The 20,859-nt window shown below is 39.7% G+C and overlaps 1 protein-coding gene across 2 annotated transcripts in view; it reads right to left on the bottom strand.

Annotated features, from left to right (window-relative positions):
- The window catches only part of arhgap21b (Rho GTPase activating protein 21b), a 63,632-nt gene that overhangs the window by 4,341 nt on the left and 38,432 nt on the right, over positions 1-20,859 (bottom strand). The window contains exons 1-17 of one of the 2 annotated variants that reach the window (XM_084118789.1): positions 20,481-20,856; positions 17,750-19,340; positions 11,068-11,214; positions 10,841-10,937; positions 10,705-10,741; positions 8,946-9,068; positions 8,496-8,795; positions 6,996-7,057; positions 5,950-6,083; positions 5,720-5,862; positions 5,005-5,163; positions 4,833-4,911; positions 4,332-4,405; positions 4,104-4,193; positions 3,676-3,801; positions 3,557-3,598; positions 2,419-2,524 (exon numbers count right to left, since the gene is read on the bottom strand). In XM_084118789.1, the coding sequence (XP_083974915.1) occupies positions 2,419-2,524; positions 3,557-3,598; positions 3,676-3,801; positions 4,104-4,193; positions 4,332-4,405; positions 4,833-4,911; positions 5,005-5,163; positions 5,720-5,862; positions 5,950-6,083; positions 6,996-7,057; positions 8,496-8,795; positions 8,946-9,068; positions 10,705-10,741; positions 10,841-10,937; positions 11,068-11,214; positions 17,750-19,226 (3,196 nt within the window). In that variant the 5' untranslated portion in view covers positions 19,227-19,340; positions 20,481-20,856. Of the gene's footprint in view, positions 1-2,418; positions 2,525-3,556; positions 3,599-3,675; positions 3,802-4,103; positions 4,194-4,331; positions 4,406-4,832; positions 4,912-5,004; positions 5,164-5,719; positions 5,863-5,949; positions 6,084-6,995; positions 7,058-8,495; positions 8,796-8,945; positions 9,069-10,704; positions 10,742-10,840; positions 10,938-11,067; positions 11,215-17,749; positions 19,341-20,480; positions 20,857-20,859 lie in introns of those variants that run through there. The other variant, XM_084118788.1, reaches the window with a different exon arrangement.

The raw sequence follows: 20,859 nt of genomic DNA, 5'->3' as shown, positions 1-20,859 counted from the left end.
CATGGAGATGGAGAATGAATTAAAGCACTGAGAGACTATGACAAGGGACAACAAGGGTCAGATATGACAGGAGGGCAGAAAGGGGCTAAAGGGGCCAAAGCTATAAGGTGGTAGAGCAGCTACGAGGAGGAAGCAAGTTACTACTTCACCACTCAAAAGCCCCTTTGCTCACTCTCCATCAGAGATACTAATGGTTTTGGATGGTATGAGATTCATCGGGAGCTTTATGATTTAAGCCGGCTCAGCCCCTCACCACACCCCTTCAGACATCATCAATGACAGTTACTGTATGTCACATGACTGGAAGAAATCCTGGAGACCATACCATGCTAGAACTCCATGCGGTCAGCTTCAGAGACAACGAGAGACAGCAAAGAGGCTTTTCAGACACATTACACCATCACAGCTCTGTATCCTCTCTGTTAATAATAGTCTTATAAGATATGAAACGTGCAACACGACGATGACAAATATCAACTTCTCTGACACTCTTTTTTTGTTTCTTTTGTTTTCTGGTGGGTTTGTCCCGGATTCACTTTCAATTTATAAGAATCTGGGATTTCTGCAGACTAGGCAGCTACACTGGGGACAACACTCCTCCTTCTTCCTACAGTCCCAGCTGTCCATCACAGACATTACAGAGTCCATCAGTGACATCACCGAGTGATAGACGCCGCCCACTTGGCCTGTGTTAAGATTGGGTAATGTGTGAGCAGTGCTGGACAGGGACAAGGGAGAAGAAAAACACTAGAGACAAGATGGGTCAGACGGGTAAACCTTTGGTGGTTTATCATTGATTTTTCCATTTCTTTTGGGAAAGAACATGCCAGGTTAGCACAAGAGAAGGGTAAGGAGGGAAAAGAACTGAAAGAAAAGGAGGAGTGGAGTCATAACAGAGACTAAAGCATTAGGGAGGGATGGCAATGGGTGAGGTTCAAACCAATACAAACCAAAGCAAAAGGAGAATTCTGGAGAAATCATACAATTGAAATAAAGACAACTAGTCAAAACAATAGCTGAAGGTAAAGAAAAAATTAAATGAAATAGATTGATTCATAAGCTTCACAAACAAAGGAACTATTTTATCCAATTTTTCAAACAGCTCATCAAATACGTTTGACCAATGCAAAATTGCTAAAATAGTTCACCTTTACATATGCACCAATACATATCTGGCAAGCTTGCTCTTGTTTGCTCTAAACATTGACAGATTTAAAATCGCAAGCATGAGTATCAGCTAATTAGGGGTGCACCGAAATTTCGGCCGCTGAAAATTTTCGGCCGAAATGGCATTATCGGTTTCGGGCCGAAATTAAAAAAAACAGCTGAAAACGTTTAACCGAAAATGAATGTCACCCGCCCTTCCCATCCGTGTGCAAGCGCTTAGGTTTCACCCACGGTCGAGCTGTTATCAAGCGTCTGCCTATCAAAGATTAAGCATGTCAAAGGGCTGTCACTTATTGCACAATCGATCGGACCAACCAACACAAGTTTCGAAAACAAAAATAGGGAATCGATTTTAACGGCCTTCTCTCGGAGCGCGTCCAGCTCGTCACTACAGTATACGCTTGCAGCGAACGCGCGTCACACAGCAACTGCAGGTTCTGACACACACACACACACATAGCCTATTTCTGCATAATATAGTGCATAATATGTTGCCTTCAGTAATGCTTTTCATTGATGTTATGGCAGTCCACATTGCTGACTTGTGCGCCCTCTTTACGGTCGTCCTAATGCCTGTTTAGTTGTCCGTGGATTTGCCTATATTTGGCGTTGAAAACGGATCAACGCCAAATATAGGCAATTTACTAACGATTCAATGAACACTTAGCCTATGTCTCAAAAATCGAACAGGATTTATTTTTCACAAAAGTGACAGCCCTATACGAGAGGACACCAAAGTTGCAATATGTAACATTTGTTCTGCAAAAATCTCCAAAATTGTGGATTTTTTTTTGCACAACTTTTAAAAAACTATTTTATTTGATGGAACATAAAACTTGAAGAATAATATTATTTGGTATTATTATTTATATTTATTGTTAAAAATATTTTATGTTTTGTTATGTAACTGTTAATAAAATTTGATTATTATATTGTGATTTTTCATTTCAGATCCATTAAATTCAAGCAGTATATATACGTTTTTAAAAGAAGCCATTTTCGGCTTCAGTTTCGGTTTTCGGCCAAGAGCATCCTAAATTTTCGGTTTCGGTTTCGGCCCAGAATTTTCATTTCGGTGCATCACTACAGCTAATCATCTGAAATATACTAAGAGAGTGAACATACCGTACACACATACACACACACCAACAGCTGAACACCATGAATGTTTCAATTTGGTTATAAATAATATCCATTCTTCTAAACTCATATCCCTGGCCTGGAACTGTTGGACTATAAAGGCAAGATTACCTGAGACGTCTCCGGGCGATGGAGCAGTGCGCCCAATGTTGGTCAGCAGATGGTCAATGTTGGGCACAGGCTGAGACTGAACAGTGCTCTCAAGCTCCACGGTGGTCTGACATACACAAGGAACGAGAGGTACAAATTCATGTCACTGATATGAGGCATGTCGAAAACATTACGTGCAGACTTAAGCATGTGCATGTATGAGCTTTGCCAAACAGACAAACATTTTCTTTTAAAACCGATTTGAAACATTGTTCTCAATGCAAAGATTATGTGTTTCGTGAGCAGTGGCAGCTTCAACCGCCATGTAAACCATGCAAATGCTTGGGGCCTTAGTGGGTTTCCATGTGTAAATCCATGTGTTCTTTTTCCCAGCAAATCAGGACTTAAAATAAATTGTCAATTTGTCTGTTACTGCATGAAAGTGAAGAGCAGAAAGTAGTGGAATTGGTTAGTTTATTAGTTCTTTGTTGATTTTGTATTCAGCTTTTTGAAAGACAAAGCAAGTTTGTATTTAGTAGCAGTGGATTTCACTCAAGGACCAGTACCACAGCCATTTAAAGAAGAAGCACTGTATGCTATGAGTGTACGACCTGTGCACTGTCCGCTATGAGTTAAAGTGGCTCTCTTCGATTCTGCATAAAGATGCAAAGCTGCATGAAGCCTTATTAAAGGAAGCTTCGCACTTGCCTCCCACCCTAGTATCAGATGTACCTGTAATGCAGCTTTTGTTCTGTAGAAAATGAAATAATGTATCAGGTCTGAACTCTGCTTAGGGTCTGAAAAATTATAAATCTGCCCTCGTTGGCAGTCCTTTAATGTTGTCTGGGATGAATTTGCTCTACAAAAGCGATGTGGCCATTTAAGTCCCTAACAACATCTGAATGCGCTGAGGGGATTTCAAGAAACAATGGACCTTTTTCAATACAGATGTTAATACCAGGTGGAAATGGGACCATAAGAAAACTGAGAAAATGTTGAGGATGACTCTTCGTTTTTCTGACCAGTGTTACCTTAGAGACTCAACAGTTATACTAAGCCAAGTCTCAATTACTGGATTTTGGAAAGGATTGCAAGGAGATGCTTATTTAGGGCTGAGAAATCCACTCAAGAAGAGAATGGCAGGAAGCTACATACTCACCGTTGGCTCTTCATCTCCATCTTCTGTGAAGAACCAATCATACTGTAGAAGAGAATATCAGACGAAGTTCAGCAGAATTCAGACATCAATTTACAGAGATGAAAGGAAAATGGTCTTACTTGCTGAATGAGAGTCTCAACGATCTTGTACTGATCAGGCATGTGCGTGACCATGTGCGTCATGTTGTCTTCAGAGGTTCTGACAAGGGTTGGGCCAAACACGATGGCCAAGTTACGTGGCTCCATCTAATTAAATACAAAAAGCTTTCAATTCCTTTCTTTTCTATCTACAGGAGAAATTACTGACATCACACAACAAGCATCTGTGCTTCTGGGTTCTTCAGACAAGCTGTGACAGCACTGCAGTTTTAATGATCTGTTAAGAATTATATCATTTAATGTTTAACTTTTATGAAAGCGATAATTTACAGTGAAGTAATATTAAACAAAACCCTCTTAAGGTTTCGTTTTAATTTAGCATTTCTTGTCACAGGTTGTTCAATACACCTAAACAGGGTAAATTAACTGAACATCTGCCAAGCTCATACCTTGTTTTTCTCACAGTTTTCAGAGACAGTTTTGAGATGTCCAGAGAGGAACTTGAGCGTTTCATAATGATGGTCTGGTAATTCATGTATCTGGAAGGAATAAACACAGTAAATATGATTTATTTCATTCTGTTGAGGATTTTATTGCTGATTACAGGAATTCTATTCCTCCAATCTAGTAAACATCAGTATTTAGTAAATCAACAGCAGTCTTCATATAATGTGTACCAGTCTCTTCAGTGCTTTCAACCGTTCAACAGGGTCCTCCATTCGATTGGCATCAATAAAGTTGGAATATTTTTCTATGATCAGAGCAAAACAAGCATCATTAGAACACTCCTGAAGTCTATCAGGTTCCCAAATTCAAAAAGTTACTATAGCAAAGAAATATTTCTGCTGAATATGCAAAAAATAAAATAAAATAAAAAAGATTTACTATAGAACGTATTACTTAACATTTTTAAACAATATTTACTGACCTTTTTTAAGATTTTATAATTTTCCACAAATTTTTCAGGCCTGCAAAGATTTTAAAAAAATTCCTAGATATTTTCATGTTTTCCATGACCCTATAAACTGACTACTCTCGTCCTCTAGGAGGAGTGCTTCCTCCACAAGTGGAGAAAATAGGGCTTAGATAAAAGTTTCTCTCTATTAGAGAGTGCAGTTTTCCATGTGTTTTGTATAAAGCCGGAAGAATCATCTTTTCTATGCGATCACGGGTCTCACCATTAGTAAACAGAGGCTCAGGAAGTTTCCTGAAAAAGGACTTTAGCAAACTGCTGATCACATTGAGGTCTCGCCACTTCTGCTGAACAAAATAAAAGCATATAGATCAGGTCTGCCTTTATGGTACCACAGCTCATATATGATTATCACACAAGGCAAAATGTTCACTCACGTCATCCTGGATATCAATGTCTGTCATGCCTTTAGTGTCTAGCTCCTCCTGCATGCTCGAGATGGCAGCGTTGTTTCCAGGGACTCTATAAATCCCTGTGTACTCTAGCCCTCTCTCCTCCACTAGCTTACAACACACCTCCACGATCAAAGGTACAAACTATAACAGACAGAAATTAGTGTTATTTCTAATATCATATAATCTTACAAATTGTTAAAAAGGTCGACCATATTTCACCCTAAAGTTAAAAGAAAGAAAAAACACAGGAAATTACATTTTGCATTAAGAAAATTAAACCTATTTTTATAACCATTTATTGTTTTCCCATGATGACCTTAATTCTATGACAATTAAGCCTATTTACTAAAGAAAAACCCCTCCTCAATACTGTAATGTGAAAAAAATAGTTTTTTTTAACAATGAAGTAAAGATTTAATTGTAAGATATTCAGATATATTGTATTGATCGTTAGAGGGGGAAATATACTAGCAATGTCAATGGAAAAATTTGTTCTAAAATAGATGTACCTGAGACATCTCCGGGCGATGGTGCAGTGCGGCCAAATTTATTTTACTTTATGCAAAAATACAATTTCTTTTTCCCCCCATTTGCTTTTGAAGTGAAATGCAACCTTGACACGTTTGCCTGAGCTTCACCAGTAATAGTTTAATTTGCTTGACGCAGAACCACATTTGTAATATCTGGCATCTCTTACTCTGTTGTTTTGTGCAGGGGGGCAATTATCCAGTCGCATTCCAAACGTGACGCCAGCAGCGGGTCTCTTATCTTGAGGCTTCTTCTTCAGGCCTGGAATTCCTCTCCTCCAAGCGGCTTTATCTCTCGGAGGACTGGAGTCATCTGAGACATATCACTGACATCAACATTTCACTGAGATCAAAGCACATTCAATGGGTTTCAGTGTCATTTCACAATGCCACGTGTTACCTTTGCTCCTCTCCTGTTCGTTTCTGGGTGAGTAGGGGCTCTGACTCTTACTGCTGCCACCCAGCAGAGTGTGTCTAATGCTGAGAGACTGTCGTGAGGTCTTGGGAGACGGCTCGGTCTTACTGATGGGTGCACTGTAACAAATACACACATATTATTGGACACTGATCATAAGGCAAGCTTACGCAGTTCAACACATATGTGAAGAGGTAAGATAAAGGAATGGTTTAAAAAAGACCTAGACTCTGTCCCAAAATCTAGTGAACTGACTACCAAGGCAATATTTTTAACCATCACAGACAGGCTTTCAATGCAAAAAAAAAAAAAAAGTACAAAAATACTATAGTAAAAACGATTTTATTTAACAGTAAAACTAAAATTACAATACTAATATTTATGACTGACTTAATTTCTTCATTTTCAAACATTAAACCATCAAGCTTTTACTCCCTTCGGAAACCTTGGGGAGCCCTTAATGCTTTTAGGATTATATGTGCTTCTCATTACAAGTTTGGGAAGATAGTTAGTGCCTGTTGCGTTCCCAAATGCACACTATAAGCGACCCAAACTCCGAGCAGATGCAGAGATGGAGTTTGTGTGGAGCAGAATTTACTGTGAGCCGATTCACTCTAAGACACTAAAATCACAGGATCATGAGCTGCTTGTGTGTAAAAGATCACGGTGCCACGCTTCACTATGAGGAATGCAGGGCAGTTATTTATTGATTTAAATTACAGCCTTTGCGATTTCATAAATTGCACTAAACCATATCGCAATTTCAGTTTTATTGCAAATAATCATGCAGCCCTAGTAGCAACATAATTAGTCGTAGCTAAACTACGAGTATCTCAACAAACTATGAGTGCTAGCCAAGTCTTGCGTGTGTGTGTTTGAGTGAGTGACAGCTGACAGAGCTTTGTTTCAACTTCAGGTTACATTTCTGTCAGGATGCTGCCAATCTAGACAGTGAGGATTTGCTCACTAGGATTTGGAACAGGGCCAATATGGCTGAGCAAACATGCTGGTCTCTAGGAAATGTTCTTTACCTCATGGATATATACTCCTTAAGCTTTCTGTTGATCAAATCAGTGCTGGTTACGGCAGCGTTCTGAAAATACAAGACAAAGAATCATTAACTCTGTGGTAGCATGCAAACCTCAGTCTGAGTACAGCAACACAAATCTGATTGCGAGCATTAAAGAAAACCAGTTCCTCTAGCAAACACAGAAAGAGAATATCAACAAAAAGCCTACCCATAATACTCACACCTTTAGTAAATAATTTCATCTCAACACTGATTTCAGCAGATGACAAAGCTCTGTTGTGTTAGCTTTTAGCTGGTTTTCACATGGTTTTGTATTAGGAAATGCTGACAAAGTTATGCAATACTACAATATTTGTGCAGTCAGCTCAGAGGGGGCAGACATGGGCCACAGACTTCACATGATGATATTAATCAGCTATGATGTTCCACTCATTTCTTTGTGAGGAGGATCATGACTTTTTAAATGTGTATTCAGACAGTGTTCTGAAAGGGTCAAGGATTGAGTGGTTAGAATGATCCTGTTATCCCCTGCTGGTAGATGCTGTAACTACACAATTATGTGGGCAAAAAGCATCTTTCTCCATGTATGGTAATTCAAAAGTAGCTGTGTATTCTGATCAAATAAATTGCAAGTAAAGTACGGATCACAAATATTTGACTGTATACAGCAGATGCTTTACCAGTGGACCACTTAGAAGCATAAAATAGATTTTTCCCTGCCTGCTGCCTTTGACGTCACAGCTCATGCATCAGCAGGAGTCACTAGAAGGCCAATTTGCCACAGCCAATCTAGCCTTGTCAGGTTGTCATTTTCCTGCAGTTACAGTAATTAGTCACATGGCAGTTATGGCTCAAGTGACTGGCTCAAAAACTGGTGTGCCAACAACCAAATGGCCATTAGCAAAGATGACAACAGGCAATACTCTTCATAAAACATCCAAGCTTGGCATGTTTAGATCATGTTTTTCTCATTAGAGAGAAAGAAAATGTGGCCATTGTGAGTTTTTATATCAATTTGTTGACCCCTTTATACTCAGCCCTGAAGGTTTTTATTCAGCTTTGGAACTGCACACTTGACCATCTCTTTGGAAGTTTAAAAAAAAAAAATCAAGTGGTTGCAACAGACACACTTTGTCACAGAATAGAGGTGTCACTCCATAAATTAATGTCTAAAGTACAAAATTTAACTCAGTTTTGACGCAAATACTAAAAAACACAGCATATGTTTACAGCGAATGCCTGGCTTTAAAGTATACTGTACTCCATTTGACAGCATAGACAAACACAAGTGCTCGACACATGCGCACTAGAAAGTGTCATCCTTGTTCAGTGTCTGCGTTATTTCTCTACAGAAGTTATGACCAAAAAAAAAAAAAAAAAGTGTCTTTGTACTCTTTAAACTAGATTTGTAGGTATCTCTTAACCCTCTCACACAAGACCTCGCCAATGCAGCTGCAGTGTGAAGGTAGCCAAGAAGACCACGCTATCATTGTCAACAAACCTCCTCGTCCAGGTTGCTGTTTTCTTGAATGACTCTTATCCAGGACAGCATGTCCTCTCGGCCCTCTGCCTGAAACAGATACTCGCAGTCTGAAGTCGTTAGCCGTAGGACATTCTTGCGCTTTGTATCACTGTAGGAGATGTCAATCAAGCAGGCCTTGATGCTGATTGATTGAGGCTCGTCCTCCAGTTGGGAGTTGACATGAGCAAGCCCCTCCTTTTTGTCCTTATAGAGGTAGAGGGAGTGTCCACGCAGCACTGAATACATCTGTTTCCATGGCCGCATACCACCTCCTACTCGCTATAGATAGGAACAAATGTAAAAACTGGTTATGATCAGTAATTTAAAACAATCACAGTAAAACTATCATCATTCCATTCGATATGCTCTTGAATGTATTTGGCACTATGGAAAATTCAACAGTGAAAGAGACAGAGATACTTTTCCCACCTTGCCCTTCTCTGTGTTGAGCTGTCGGAAATGCAGCCAACCCTCCTTGGTGGAATCACTGAAGATCTCAGTGGAGGAGTCCCTTCTGGAGCTGGAGTCATCAGATTTATGGCCATCAAGTGCCTATAAAACCAGAACAGTATTAGTATAAGTATTGGTTAAATATTCATTATTTTTGCCCTTATTCCAAAACCTGGTGAGTTGCTTGTGATCAATACACAGGCAACTCCCTTCTTAGGCTACCCCTAACTAAAATGGAACCTCACAAGTGACTTATGTAGTGCTCTACATTAGGGATAAGGCATGATTAGGGGTGTCAATTGGGTATGACAGGGTATGCCATACCGTGGCTGGTCAGGTCAATGCAAAGTAGTATATTTTTATTGCAGGATTAACGGTGTTATATTACTACGTGTCACATATAATTTGTAATTGTTTAATAAGAGAGAAAAGCAAGTAAATTAAAGCGATCTGTTTGTTATATTCATGTAGCATGAGTTTAACATCGCTGCAAATGTGTCTATTCATAATTTGATTTCGCAGCACTGAGTATTGGAGCCAATCAGAGGCATTTCTGTTGAAAATAATGACCAATCAGTGGTGGTTAAGTTACTGGAAGCGAGTGGTGAATGAGTTTGTTTAACTCAAATTTACTAAGTTTTACACGCACGCGAATCCTCTCACAAAGCGGAGACACGATTCAAATACAAGATTCATTGTGAAGTTTAGTTTAGATTAAAATGAGTTTTTGGCACTGAACCGACTGACAGTGTAAGTGATTACAAAGGAAGCGTTCTTTACTCGCAGCTCTGTGTAATTTTACTTGCAATTTCAAGAAAAGTCTTTGTTTTTCATGAGACTTTTTGACCTTTCCTACAAATATATACTTCACAATTCAGTACAAAAAGTGACAAAAATATATATATTTTTAATCTTATAATAGTGTTTTGATCATCTCTAAAAATAAATAAATAAACATGTGAAACTATGTAATAGAGTAGAAGTGACTAATGAGCCAATAAGTGCACCTCTGCAGCCAGAGGTATTATACTGGCTATAATGGTAATATCATGTATTTTTTAGTAAGTGATTTTCCTACATCATGAAACTTTTAGTTTTTTTTTTGGGTGGGGTCATTACGTTAAAAATAACATTTAAATTGGATAATATTCAGACTTTTGAACTTTGATGTGCTGGAAAAAGTTTAAATAAAAGTTTAAAAGTGTGAAATACTTGAAAAGCACTTGAAAAGTCCTTCATTCTTATAACCGTGGTCTATAACTGTCTAATTTGCTGTTATGATCAAAGCTATATGTGATCCATCTTTGGACAAACCACACACACACACACACACACACACACACACACGCTTATCGTCACGTCGAGGGAGTAAGATTTGATGATGTCATCAGAGTTCGCAATACCTTGGCTTTTGGTGAATTGTCGCCACTGCACCCAACCCTACGATGACAAGCCTATGGACTGCACACAATCGCTGAGACTCTAGCGCCATTACTTTAATGGGTCTGATTCTTTGTTCATGTTGGATGGACTTTTGTCAAAATGCAGTTTGTCTCCACAAAGGACACATGCGATATAGTCTTAAATTTGGCTAAAAGAATGTATATTAGATTGAACTTTAGGCACAGCTTTAAAATGCTCTCTACATAGGCATCTCACTAGGTTTTGGAGCAAAGCCAAGCTGCTGGTTTAAAGAAAGCTGCTCTTTATGAGGGAGATTTTTAAGTGCATCTCTCACCTTCCTGAAAACACTTAGACTCGGTTTGCTGGATCGTCTGTGAAAATGAATGAATATGTTAGGCCAAACAACCATTCACTACTACAGTATTGGGAACCTCCAAATTTATGATCCGGCACTTTTAAAAGACACTTACCCACGTCCTTCCTCCCGGTAGTTGTCCAGACCCTCATCGTATGATTTTGAGCGCTCTGTTTTGGTTCCTGATTCCAGAATGGCATTTCTGAGAGATTCTGAATAGATGTAGACAAAAAAATACAACATCAGCAACATGTTCAACAAAATGTTCCCTTTGCCATTCATATGGTGCTGTTGATGGCAATAATTGCTCAAATAAATTGAAATCTACACAGAATTTCTTACCTTGGTCATGAGACAGTTGCCGGCGCATGAGGGGACTAGGGGTGGTAGGGCTTGGGCTGTCAGAGATTACAGCCTGAGCTCCAGAGATCACAGCCGATGCAGGAATGTGGCTGCCATCATGGTCTACACTAGGGCTGGCTGGCTCATCTGTAAACATAGTAACAGAGCAGTAAACATGTGAATAAAATAACTGTGCAAGCCTCTGTGTGTACATTTATGAACATACATGCCAAAGAGACCAAAAAAAGCTCCAACAATGAATAAAAGATAAAAGATTAAATGTGTCATACTATGCAGTACGTATTCATGCCCCCATCATATATGCCTCAAAATATTAAACTCAATTTTAAAAGACAGAAATCATTAGTTTGACCACAAAGTACATTTTATTAAGTTAACATGGGGGGATAATATCGCGATATAATGAAATGCGATTTATTTAACCGCAAAGCTGCGATTACATGCTGGTCACGTGACACGCTGTATTGCAGATGAAGCATCAATTTGGCATGCTACGCATAAGGCCTGGCTACAGGAAATAACAGTTTATGTTTAATTTATGTGATATTGTGTTATAGATTCTCTCCAACGATTCTGTTTCGATTAAGATAATTTCAGATTTATGTCTGAGCTTAGTTTTAAACACAGATACGTGATGACGCGTGTGCTTTATAAACAACCGTATTCTGCTTGCTTCTAATTCCTCTGTCTCACACACACACACACACACGACACCACTTGAACCTTACGAGAAATAATCTTTAATAGTTCGGAAAAGTTGAAGCATATTATAAGGACATTCGCGGGCTTCATTGCACAAGATATGAGATAAGCGCGGTTTGCGTGATGTTACTTTTGTAGTGCGCGGTCTCGACCGCCGGTATTTTACTTACAAATGCTCTACGAAGGCATCATATGTCTTGGAATGCAGTTGGCTTATATATAAAAAATATGGTAAATCACCGACATAAGCTGCTTTCAATTTCAAATACTCACGCGCGCTTTGCGAAGAGCACTTGAGCATGCGGCTGTGAGCGACTCTGTCTACGTGGTTAAATGTACTTGCATCTCAAAATGCTTTTATGATGCGAAATTAATGTGACACATTCAGTTATATCTTAAGTTATTAAACAGACAGGACAAACCACATCTTATAATTTCAAAAGAGATGAAAACGTTCAGACAGCCTACTCTTAAATACTGAAAGCACTCTTTTTTTTTATTGCTTGTAATATTTTTTTCCCCTCTTGTTATTTGTTTTGAAGCTATATTTGTTAAAATTATTAACATGTAATTGTATTAATTTAGTTTTTAATGTGTAATTATTATAAGTAGGCCTACTTATAATTATGTAATTAAATATTTTAAGTTTTATTAATAAGATAAATTAAAGAAATTTTTTTTAATCGCTCATGAGGTGCCTAAAGATTCCCTTCCCTATTTTACAATGATTTATTGCTTGTTTTTTTTTTATAATAGAAAAGATAAAGAGCTTAAAAAATAATCGCATATTAAATCGCAATCGCAATATTGGTAAAACTAAATCGCAATTAGATTATTTTCCAAAATCGTTCAGCCCTAGAATCCCTGACTCAATCGATTAGTTTAAAATGCTGAATCATTAAGTAATCAAACACAGTGTTGCTGTGAGATGCGCTATGGTTCTGCTGTGATCTTTGTTTGGAACTATTTTCACTGCTGAAATAGAACAAAAAGTGTCAATATTGTGTCAAAAATGTAAGTGCCTTAATATTAAACTACTTGTTTATTGAACTGTTGTATGAAATCAGTGTTTTCAAGCGTGATGGTATTCAGAAAAACAGCAGTCTTGGTCATGTGATGTTGCATAACTGTATCATATGTAATATAAATATATATATAAATATAAAAACCACAGTATCATGTTAACAGTCTCTCATTTGTTTAGATTTCTCCTCGAGAGGCTGCACGAGCCTCAACAACAGCGCAACCTTGTTACCGTCAATACATTGATACTTACTATTATCCACTATTAATCACCACTTACACTAAATGTAATAAAATCAGAATCATTCACGCATTTTGGTTAGTTTTAATCAGGTTACTTGACCGGTAGGGCAAGTAAACTTCTCTTTCACTTGCCCCTTCAAAAAAATCCACTTGTCCCAGACAAGCGTTAATGCAGAGACCCTGCTGCATAAACTTTTTCTAGGAACGAGGACAGTTTTATTCATCTTACAATTTGACATGTCCTGTTTTTGAGAGCACTGAAAACTTTTGAGCTTCTCTGCAAGTCTCAGCCAAAAAAGGTTGGAGTACAAAGCTGTTCTGTGCTGCCAGAGGGCTGGAGCAGCTAAAATTAAAGTAACTGCCCTAGTTCCTGCATCCTCCAGCGTCTCAAAGAGGGCCAAGGGGAAGGTATGCAAAACACTCTTCATGCCTAGCCGAAGAACTCTAGCATAGCCTACAGATCGCTTCATTCCAAGACACAAGAACCTTAATGCTATCAGCAATCACCTAGCTTCATTTAATGGGATGGTAGGCAGGTTTTTTTTTTTTTTTGTCTTTTTTGTGGATGAAATAGGTGGCAACCATCCTCTACTACATTCCTTTAACAGACACTTTTATCCAAAGCAACTTATAATGAAGAATCTGAGGTTTGGGCCTTGCCATGCCAGCGGTTGATCAAGAAGTCAAACAAACTGAGCTATGTGTTGAAATGCCACAGGGTCATAGTGTTTACAACTCTTCGGGATGTCAACCAGCAGAGGAGTGACTTAGTTATCTGTGCATATTGAGTTAAGACAGGACAAAGTATTTCAAAATCAAAAAAACTAAACCTAAAATAAAATTATAAACTAAAATATACTGCATACACTCATGTCCAACCGTGCATTTCTATCCAAAACTGATTTACCAAACTTTATCACTATAGGGATGCCCCCATAATAGTCGACGATAAGAGGCTTAGCTGACAAAATTTTAATTAGTTAAAATTAATTAGTTAATAAAAACTCCCGTTTTTAACTCCACAGGAAGTCACGTAGTCCATGGCGGACAGATTGTTAACAAAGCTGGTCCATGTGTTAATTACAATATGTCGAAAAGGAAATCCAAAAGTTTGCCTATCATTCATCAACCTTAAATATGACTAATTTGAAACATGCAAGTAATAGCCTAACGTTTGCCACTATACATGGAAACTTTAAACTAGATAAATGTGCGTGATTATTATGCACATCTCCAAGTGCGGAGTGTGGAAGCTAGAACTGGGTTTACTGCATGACGTTTAACTTAATGGGATAGTTCACCCAAAAATTATTTCATTCAAAAAATTAAAAAAGAGATCGTAAAACTAATCCACGTGAATTGAGTCGATAAGTCTAGTTTTTCTGAAGAGACATGATCACTTTATACGCTGAACAGATTTAATTTAGGCTTTTATTCACATAAACATTCAACTCACATATAAGTTATGGTAAATGGAAACTCAAGCTTGCTTGACGTGTGAGAACCAACGATGTTCATTCTTGTGTGTTACACAGTACGTTTGAGCTTCCTCAAGAACCAGTAAGGTTTATTTATTGCGTGTATGTATGAAACCTGGTATTAAACAGCCCCCGGGGGCTAAATTATGAAAGACAGCAGTATCAATAAGCTCCATTACAGGTTCTGCTGTTGGTACTAGAGAAATTAAGAAAATACACATACTATTTATTATTGCTATATAGACGTTATCTTGCAAATTCTATCTTGCCAGGCATTTTAACTTAGCTATTGTCTCCCAAAAGAAAGAATCAACTCTGAACAACCTAAACGAGTCGTCAGGAATTCCAGTCTCAGACTGATATTTAAAATGATTTAAAACAAGAAAAGATACTTTAAATGTGAAATTGAAACCGCCAGTAGGTGGCAGCAAGTCACTGTTAATGAGCGAATCATTGAGATTCAACCGATTCATTCAAATGGTTGATTCATTCAAGGAAAGAAGTATTTGACTATCTTAATCTATCCAAGTCAACTGATTCATTCAAAAAGCTGATTCCCTCAGTAAGGAAAAACCGCCGTGTGTGGCTTTGTTTTGAACTATTTTTGTTGGCGAGAGCAAAAACAGGCAATATGGTGTCTAAAATGTAAGTCACTTAATACTATCTTCTTGTTTATTAAAGGAACACTCCACCGTTTTTTGAAATAGTGCTTATTCACCTTCTTTCCTACATTTAGATAGGTGGGCAAATGCATTTTTGTCTCAGTGCATGCATTGTTTTAGTTTGACAGGGTCGGCACTAGCTTAGCTTAGCTTTGTGGCCTGCGTATTCACAACAAGTACAAATAGCGATGCAGATTAACACTAGGCGATTTCCTAGGCAGATATTGACTTGGGACTATATTAGGGGGAAGCACAGGCGAAGCACTGCTGCTTGGGCGCAGAGATATCACGCCCAAGTAGCAGTGCTTCGCCTGTGCTTCCCCCTAATATAGTCCTTAATATATAAGTCAATATCTGCCTAGGAAATCACCTAGTGTTAATCTGCATCACTATTTGTACTTCTTGTTAATACGCAGACCACAAGAAGTAATTAGGTGGGTTTAAAAAAAATTTTATATCACTTTTACTCAGGACATGCTAGCTGGCAACAAAGGATTCCATTCATTATGCTAAGCTAAGCTAGCACCGACCCTGTCAAACTAAAACAATGCATGCACTGAGACAAAAATGCATTTGCCCACCTATCTAAATGTAGGAAAGAAAGTGAATAAGCCCTATTTCAAAAAACGGTGGAGTGTTCCTTTAAACTTGTATAAAATCAATAGCCTATCACATTTGTTATCATGCTGATATTTGGAGAAAAACTGCACTCTTGTGATATTTATTGCTAAATTATATAAATAAAGACTAAATCACACATTAAAAGCATGCACTCTAAATGTGCAACCGCACTAGTCTAATCTACAAGACTACATCACGCAGAGTATGCATGCACTCTCTGGGTGTGAGTGAGGGATAGGCTATACTCGATAATGTCAAATAGCACATCGTTAAAACAACAATTACCATATTACGACAGTACCCACTTTATTTGGACCAACTTGCTCCTCAGAATCACAACCTGTATGTATGATTAATTGTTGATGTATATATTTGCTGTGTATTTGCTTGCTGTGATAGTAGGTGTGACCAGTTACATCAATTGCCCACCACGGCACCGCCCCCAACGTCGATTAGATTTGTTATAGTAATAAAAATAATTTAGTTCAGTTAGAGAACAGACACTACAATTAAAAACGGAACGTGTCTGCTCAATGCAGCATGAGCTGAACAAAGAGTCGCAGCACAAATCAGCAGCAGTCATCATATTTCACCTCACTCTTGACTGACAAGACAATGGCGGAAGATTTGGTTTCAAAGCGAAATTAAGCGCCTATTTAAGCGAGTTTGTCATTGCACTGTTTTGTCGTTCTCAACTTACATAGGAATGAATTGAAAATGCTCGCTCTGCTCCGCACCGTTATGAATGCCAGTGCGGCCGTGCGCATTTTTACTTTCGCTTTTGAATTAACGATTAACAAAAGAGGGAAAATCTACAAGATTCTGGATAAATTGAGAATCACACACACAAAAAAAATTCAAATAGAGATCATGACATAAAATAACAATTTACTAGAGGTTCTGGCAAAATGTTCATTGCTGCAGTCTATTTAAAAATGTTTCATTCATTTGAATGAATTATTTAAAATAAATCCATTTGAAGGAATGATTCAATTACTCACTCATAAATATTTCACTTGCAGCCAACACAGATTTGAATGTTCAGGTGTGATTTTGACAAAGGTTTAATAGACATAGCAGAATCGTTGTCATTTTGAACTAACCAACACTATTTTTCTACAAGTCATGAGAGGGAGAGAGAAATTAGTCTACTTAGGAAATTCAATGGGGAAATGAAAAGCACATTATAATTTTTGCAATATTCACAATGTTGCTCAAACTTCTTTGCCGGGAACATATGAATTTTCTATATAATCTCCAGCACTAATGGGAATATCATACCAGTTACACTGCTACCACTATTTATTTACCTTCTCACTTTCAAAATTCTCACCCAAATGTGTAAGCAGTATGGAAAATAAGCAATAAAGATTTTAGACACTAACAGTATGCTTAATATCAAAAGGCTAGTGCAAAAAACACCAAAGCATCAAAGATGAAATGTGACAGAGTGCAGCTCGACTACCACTCAATATTCTAGACCTATCCTCAGGCATTAGAGTACGAGGGAAGGCCACTTCCTCCCTGAACAACACCATGACTCACACACAGTCACTCTCACTCTATTTCAGTCACTCCCAAACACACTCACAGGCCTGGAATTGCACCTCCTGCAAAATCACCCTGACTCCTCAAGCTTTGAGAGTTTGATAAACAATACAAAGCAAAATTTGGCTATGATAATCCTCTGTCTGGACACATGGGGTCGGGATTTGTGATTATGAAAGGTCACAGTTTGAGATCGCATAAGGTACTGGAGCATTTACAACACAGAAAAGCACTGATCACATTAATTGTATATAAAAAAATAATTGCAAAATACATCAAAGTCTACACATAAAAAATATCTGCTATAGCTCTAAAACAATCCCTACTGCTGGCTCAAGAATGTTGCCAGGTTAGCGTTGCTATGGTTACAATGAGTGCACTTACCGATGAAGGGAATGGAGTCAAGTGATTCGTCCAGATTACTGGAGCAGAAGGAGGAGTCAAGCCGCTCCCCCAGTCTCTGCATGTGCATCTCCCGGCGCGCATCGTTGGGCAACCAGCAGACACCACCCCCTGCCGGCTCAGACCCATCCGTGTCATTCACTGCAAGGATGTATGAGGGATGGCGGAGCGGTTGTGGGGTCCCCTTCCCTGTTGGGGGCTTCTCTCGGAGGACTACACCTTCTACAGAACTGGACCCGTTTACCGGTAAGCCCTTGACATCCCGTGAATGAGTTCTCTGAGCTGATGCCCCACCCTGTGGCCTCTGAGGAGGCGGAGTCGAGTAAGATGCCGACCTATATCCCACTGGATTCTCTTTCCCAGTTTCTGGGTTCTGCATGGTTTCAGCCCTAGTTCTTGATTGGTTTGATGCAGAATTAGAAATACGATTTCCAACAACAGTTCCGCTTTGGTCTTTGGAAGGAGGCTCTTTGGCCTGGTTTACTCCATTGCGAGGTCGCTCTGTAAAACCAGCAGTGGGTGGGATGTCCGTTCTGGAGCTGTGCATATGGGAGCCAGCAATACCCCTGATGTTCATACCATACCCTGTTGGGGGACGATAAAGGACCGCCCGTGGTGGGAGAGACTGTCTACTAGGACGACTCCTCTGGTCTACTCTGCCATACAGCGGCCTATCCACAGCGGCCCATGGTGCGGCAGAAACTAGTTCATGTTCTACATAGTCAGACGAATGAATGTGGGGCTTCCGCATGAGGCCGTCAGAGGACACACTACGAGGAGGCCAGTCCCTGGCTTGGGCTGCTCTCTCCGCCCCACTCATCCTATCTTGTGAAGCGCTGCGTGGAGGAAGCACAGACGGGCCGTGGTAAGCCCGCTCATGAGACGTGCTTCTGCGGCGTAACTTATTGCCCCATCCAGGTTGGGGTCCACAGTGAGGGCCACCATGGACACTTTGTGATGCAGTCCGCAGGCTGTCTAAACGCTCTTGAATAGTCCGACTGTAAGTGTGAAGACCTTTATTATCGATATATTCCCGGTATGTCTGGTAAGTCCGCCAATCAATGTTCTGGTGGGTAGCAGGGGAGTTGATGGAGGAAGCAGGCACATAGTGTGTAGGTGGAATGGCATAATGATCACCATGGTAACCTGAAGGGAACATGTCAGCTTTGCGAGGGTGAAGGTATGGTGGACGACCACCAGACACTGTACCAGGCCTGGCTCTAATCAGCATTGGATCTGGGCCTACTAGACCATAGTCCCCCCTATGACCCGGAACCATACGGCCCATGGGAACATCAGGAGGTAACACCACTGTCCGAACACTTTCATTGCACACACATACCGCAGTCTGTGTCTTTGGAATGGGTGGTGGAGGGGAGGGAGGTACTGGTATCTCCACACGATATCCTAGATCAGATGGTACAACCCCCGGGGCTAATGTCTCAGTGGCCTGGGCCATCCCCGGGGGCTTACAGTCTACTCGAGGGTAACATATAGGGGGTGGCTGCGGAATATGGCGGGCATTTCCACTGTATGCATCATGACCCTTAAGGTAGGCATCTTGGGAATAGGCCTGTGGAAGAAAGAATCAGGTAAATTTTAATAGTATTCACAATATTAGAGAAAACTTGAAATTCATGATGATTTCCTACAAACGGTTCTCTCTGTGTGGGTAGACAGCATTACATTTGTGTGTGGGAGTTTGACAGGTCAGAAGTGTGAGCTATACTCTGGTGTGCCAAGTGCTTGAGAATTCTACAATAATCATAATATCCAAAGCTGACAGTTCAGAACAAAAATACACCTATAGCAATCAATTTGACTAAACTACAGTTTCTGTTGTGTACGACTGTAAAAAACAGATGTGATCTGATCTCAACTGGGAGCAAGCAGGTAATGCCTTCCCTTTAAATTTTATTATGGTGCTGGAAAGAAAGACCAGCCTCCATTTCACACAAAGAAATATCTCCAAAGGAAGCACCAGGCAGCCTAAAATAATAACAATAAATAGCAATTCAGAGTAACAAGAAAGTGGTTACCCACCGTTCGGGTCACCACACGTGACCGAAGCGACACTGAAGCCAGAGGTGAACGATTGCCCTGGTTAGCAATGGCACTAAATCTGACCTCCGTAATCATGTCAAAATCCAGAGTTCAAGGTAAACTACTATCACAAGACTTCAGCTTGATGAACGTCAGATTGAAAACAAATACCAGGCTCCATATTGTTTTTCTTACTCGGATATGTTGGCTTCCAAAACATCACGGCAAGTCATGTAGAGTGGACTTTCAACCCATCATACAGAGTTACATACCTTTTGCATAACAATACAAACTGAATCTGATATCAGTAGTAGGGAACTTCGCCCCTCCTTTCATGCCACAGATGCCTTGTTAAAAAAGGCCAAAGTTCATAATAGGAAAAGAGAGAAATGAGAAAAAAGGGGCGAGGCATAGCAAATATGCTTGCTGGATATATCAGAGAACTACCCACACGCCTAAATCAAACAGGTCACACAATCCCTTCGCTACTGTGATCAAGACATTCCACAAACTACGCTGTACTATGCTACACATTATCAGAAACATCATGACAGTCATATGAAAATGACAAGGGACAGGAAATCAACAACCAACTGGAATACAATGACATGCATGACATTTATAAATGAAAAAACAACAATCAACATGAATGCAGCATTGATCTGCTTACCAGACTAGTGATTCCCTGCGAAAATTGCAGCCATTACATCACAAACCCACGTAGGAAAAAAAAAGAGAGAGAAAGGGAGGGAAAGTAAAAGACCAGCATACATTAAAGGTGGTCAAAACCAAAAGAATCAAGTCCACGTACTGACAGCCACTATCACAGTAAATATCTCTGTACAGAGCGCAAAAAATGCACAGGAGCTGCAGCGCTGCCAGTGAGGAGGGATCGTGGGAAGGTGGAGGGGTGCTGTGGGAAGACTGTCACGTTAGCGATGCCACCTGCTTGTCCTCGTCGCTCCCAATCGAGGTGGGGGCTGAGGTGCCTGCCTCGCGTAGTAGCGGTCGGCTCTCCATTTCTCCCCTCTCCATCCATCCGCAGGCAG

This window comes from Abramis brama (genome assembly GCF_963993115.1).
Source record: "Abramis brama genome assembly, chromosome: 7".
Taxonomy (NCBI): Eukaryota; Metazoa; Chordata; class Actinopteri; order Cypriniformes; family Leuciscidae; genus Abramis; species Abramis brama.
The sequence above is the reverse complement of the archived record's forward strand: the minus strand, read 5'-3'. Positions and strand labels throughout refer to the sequence as shown.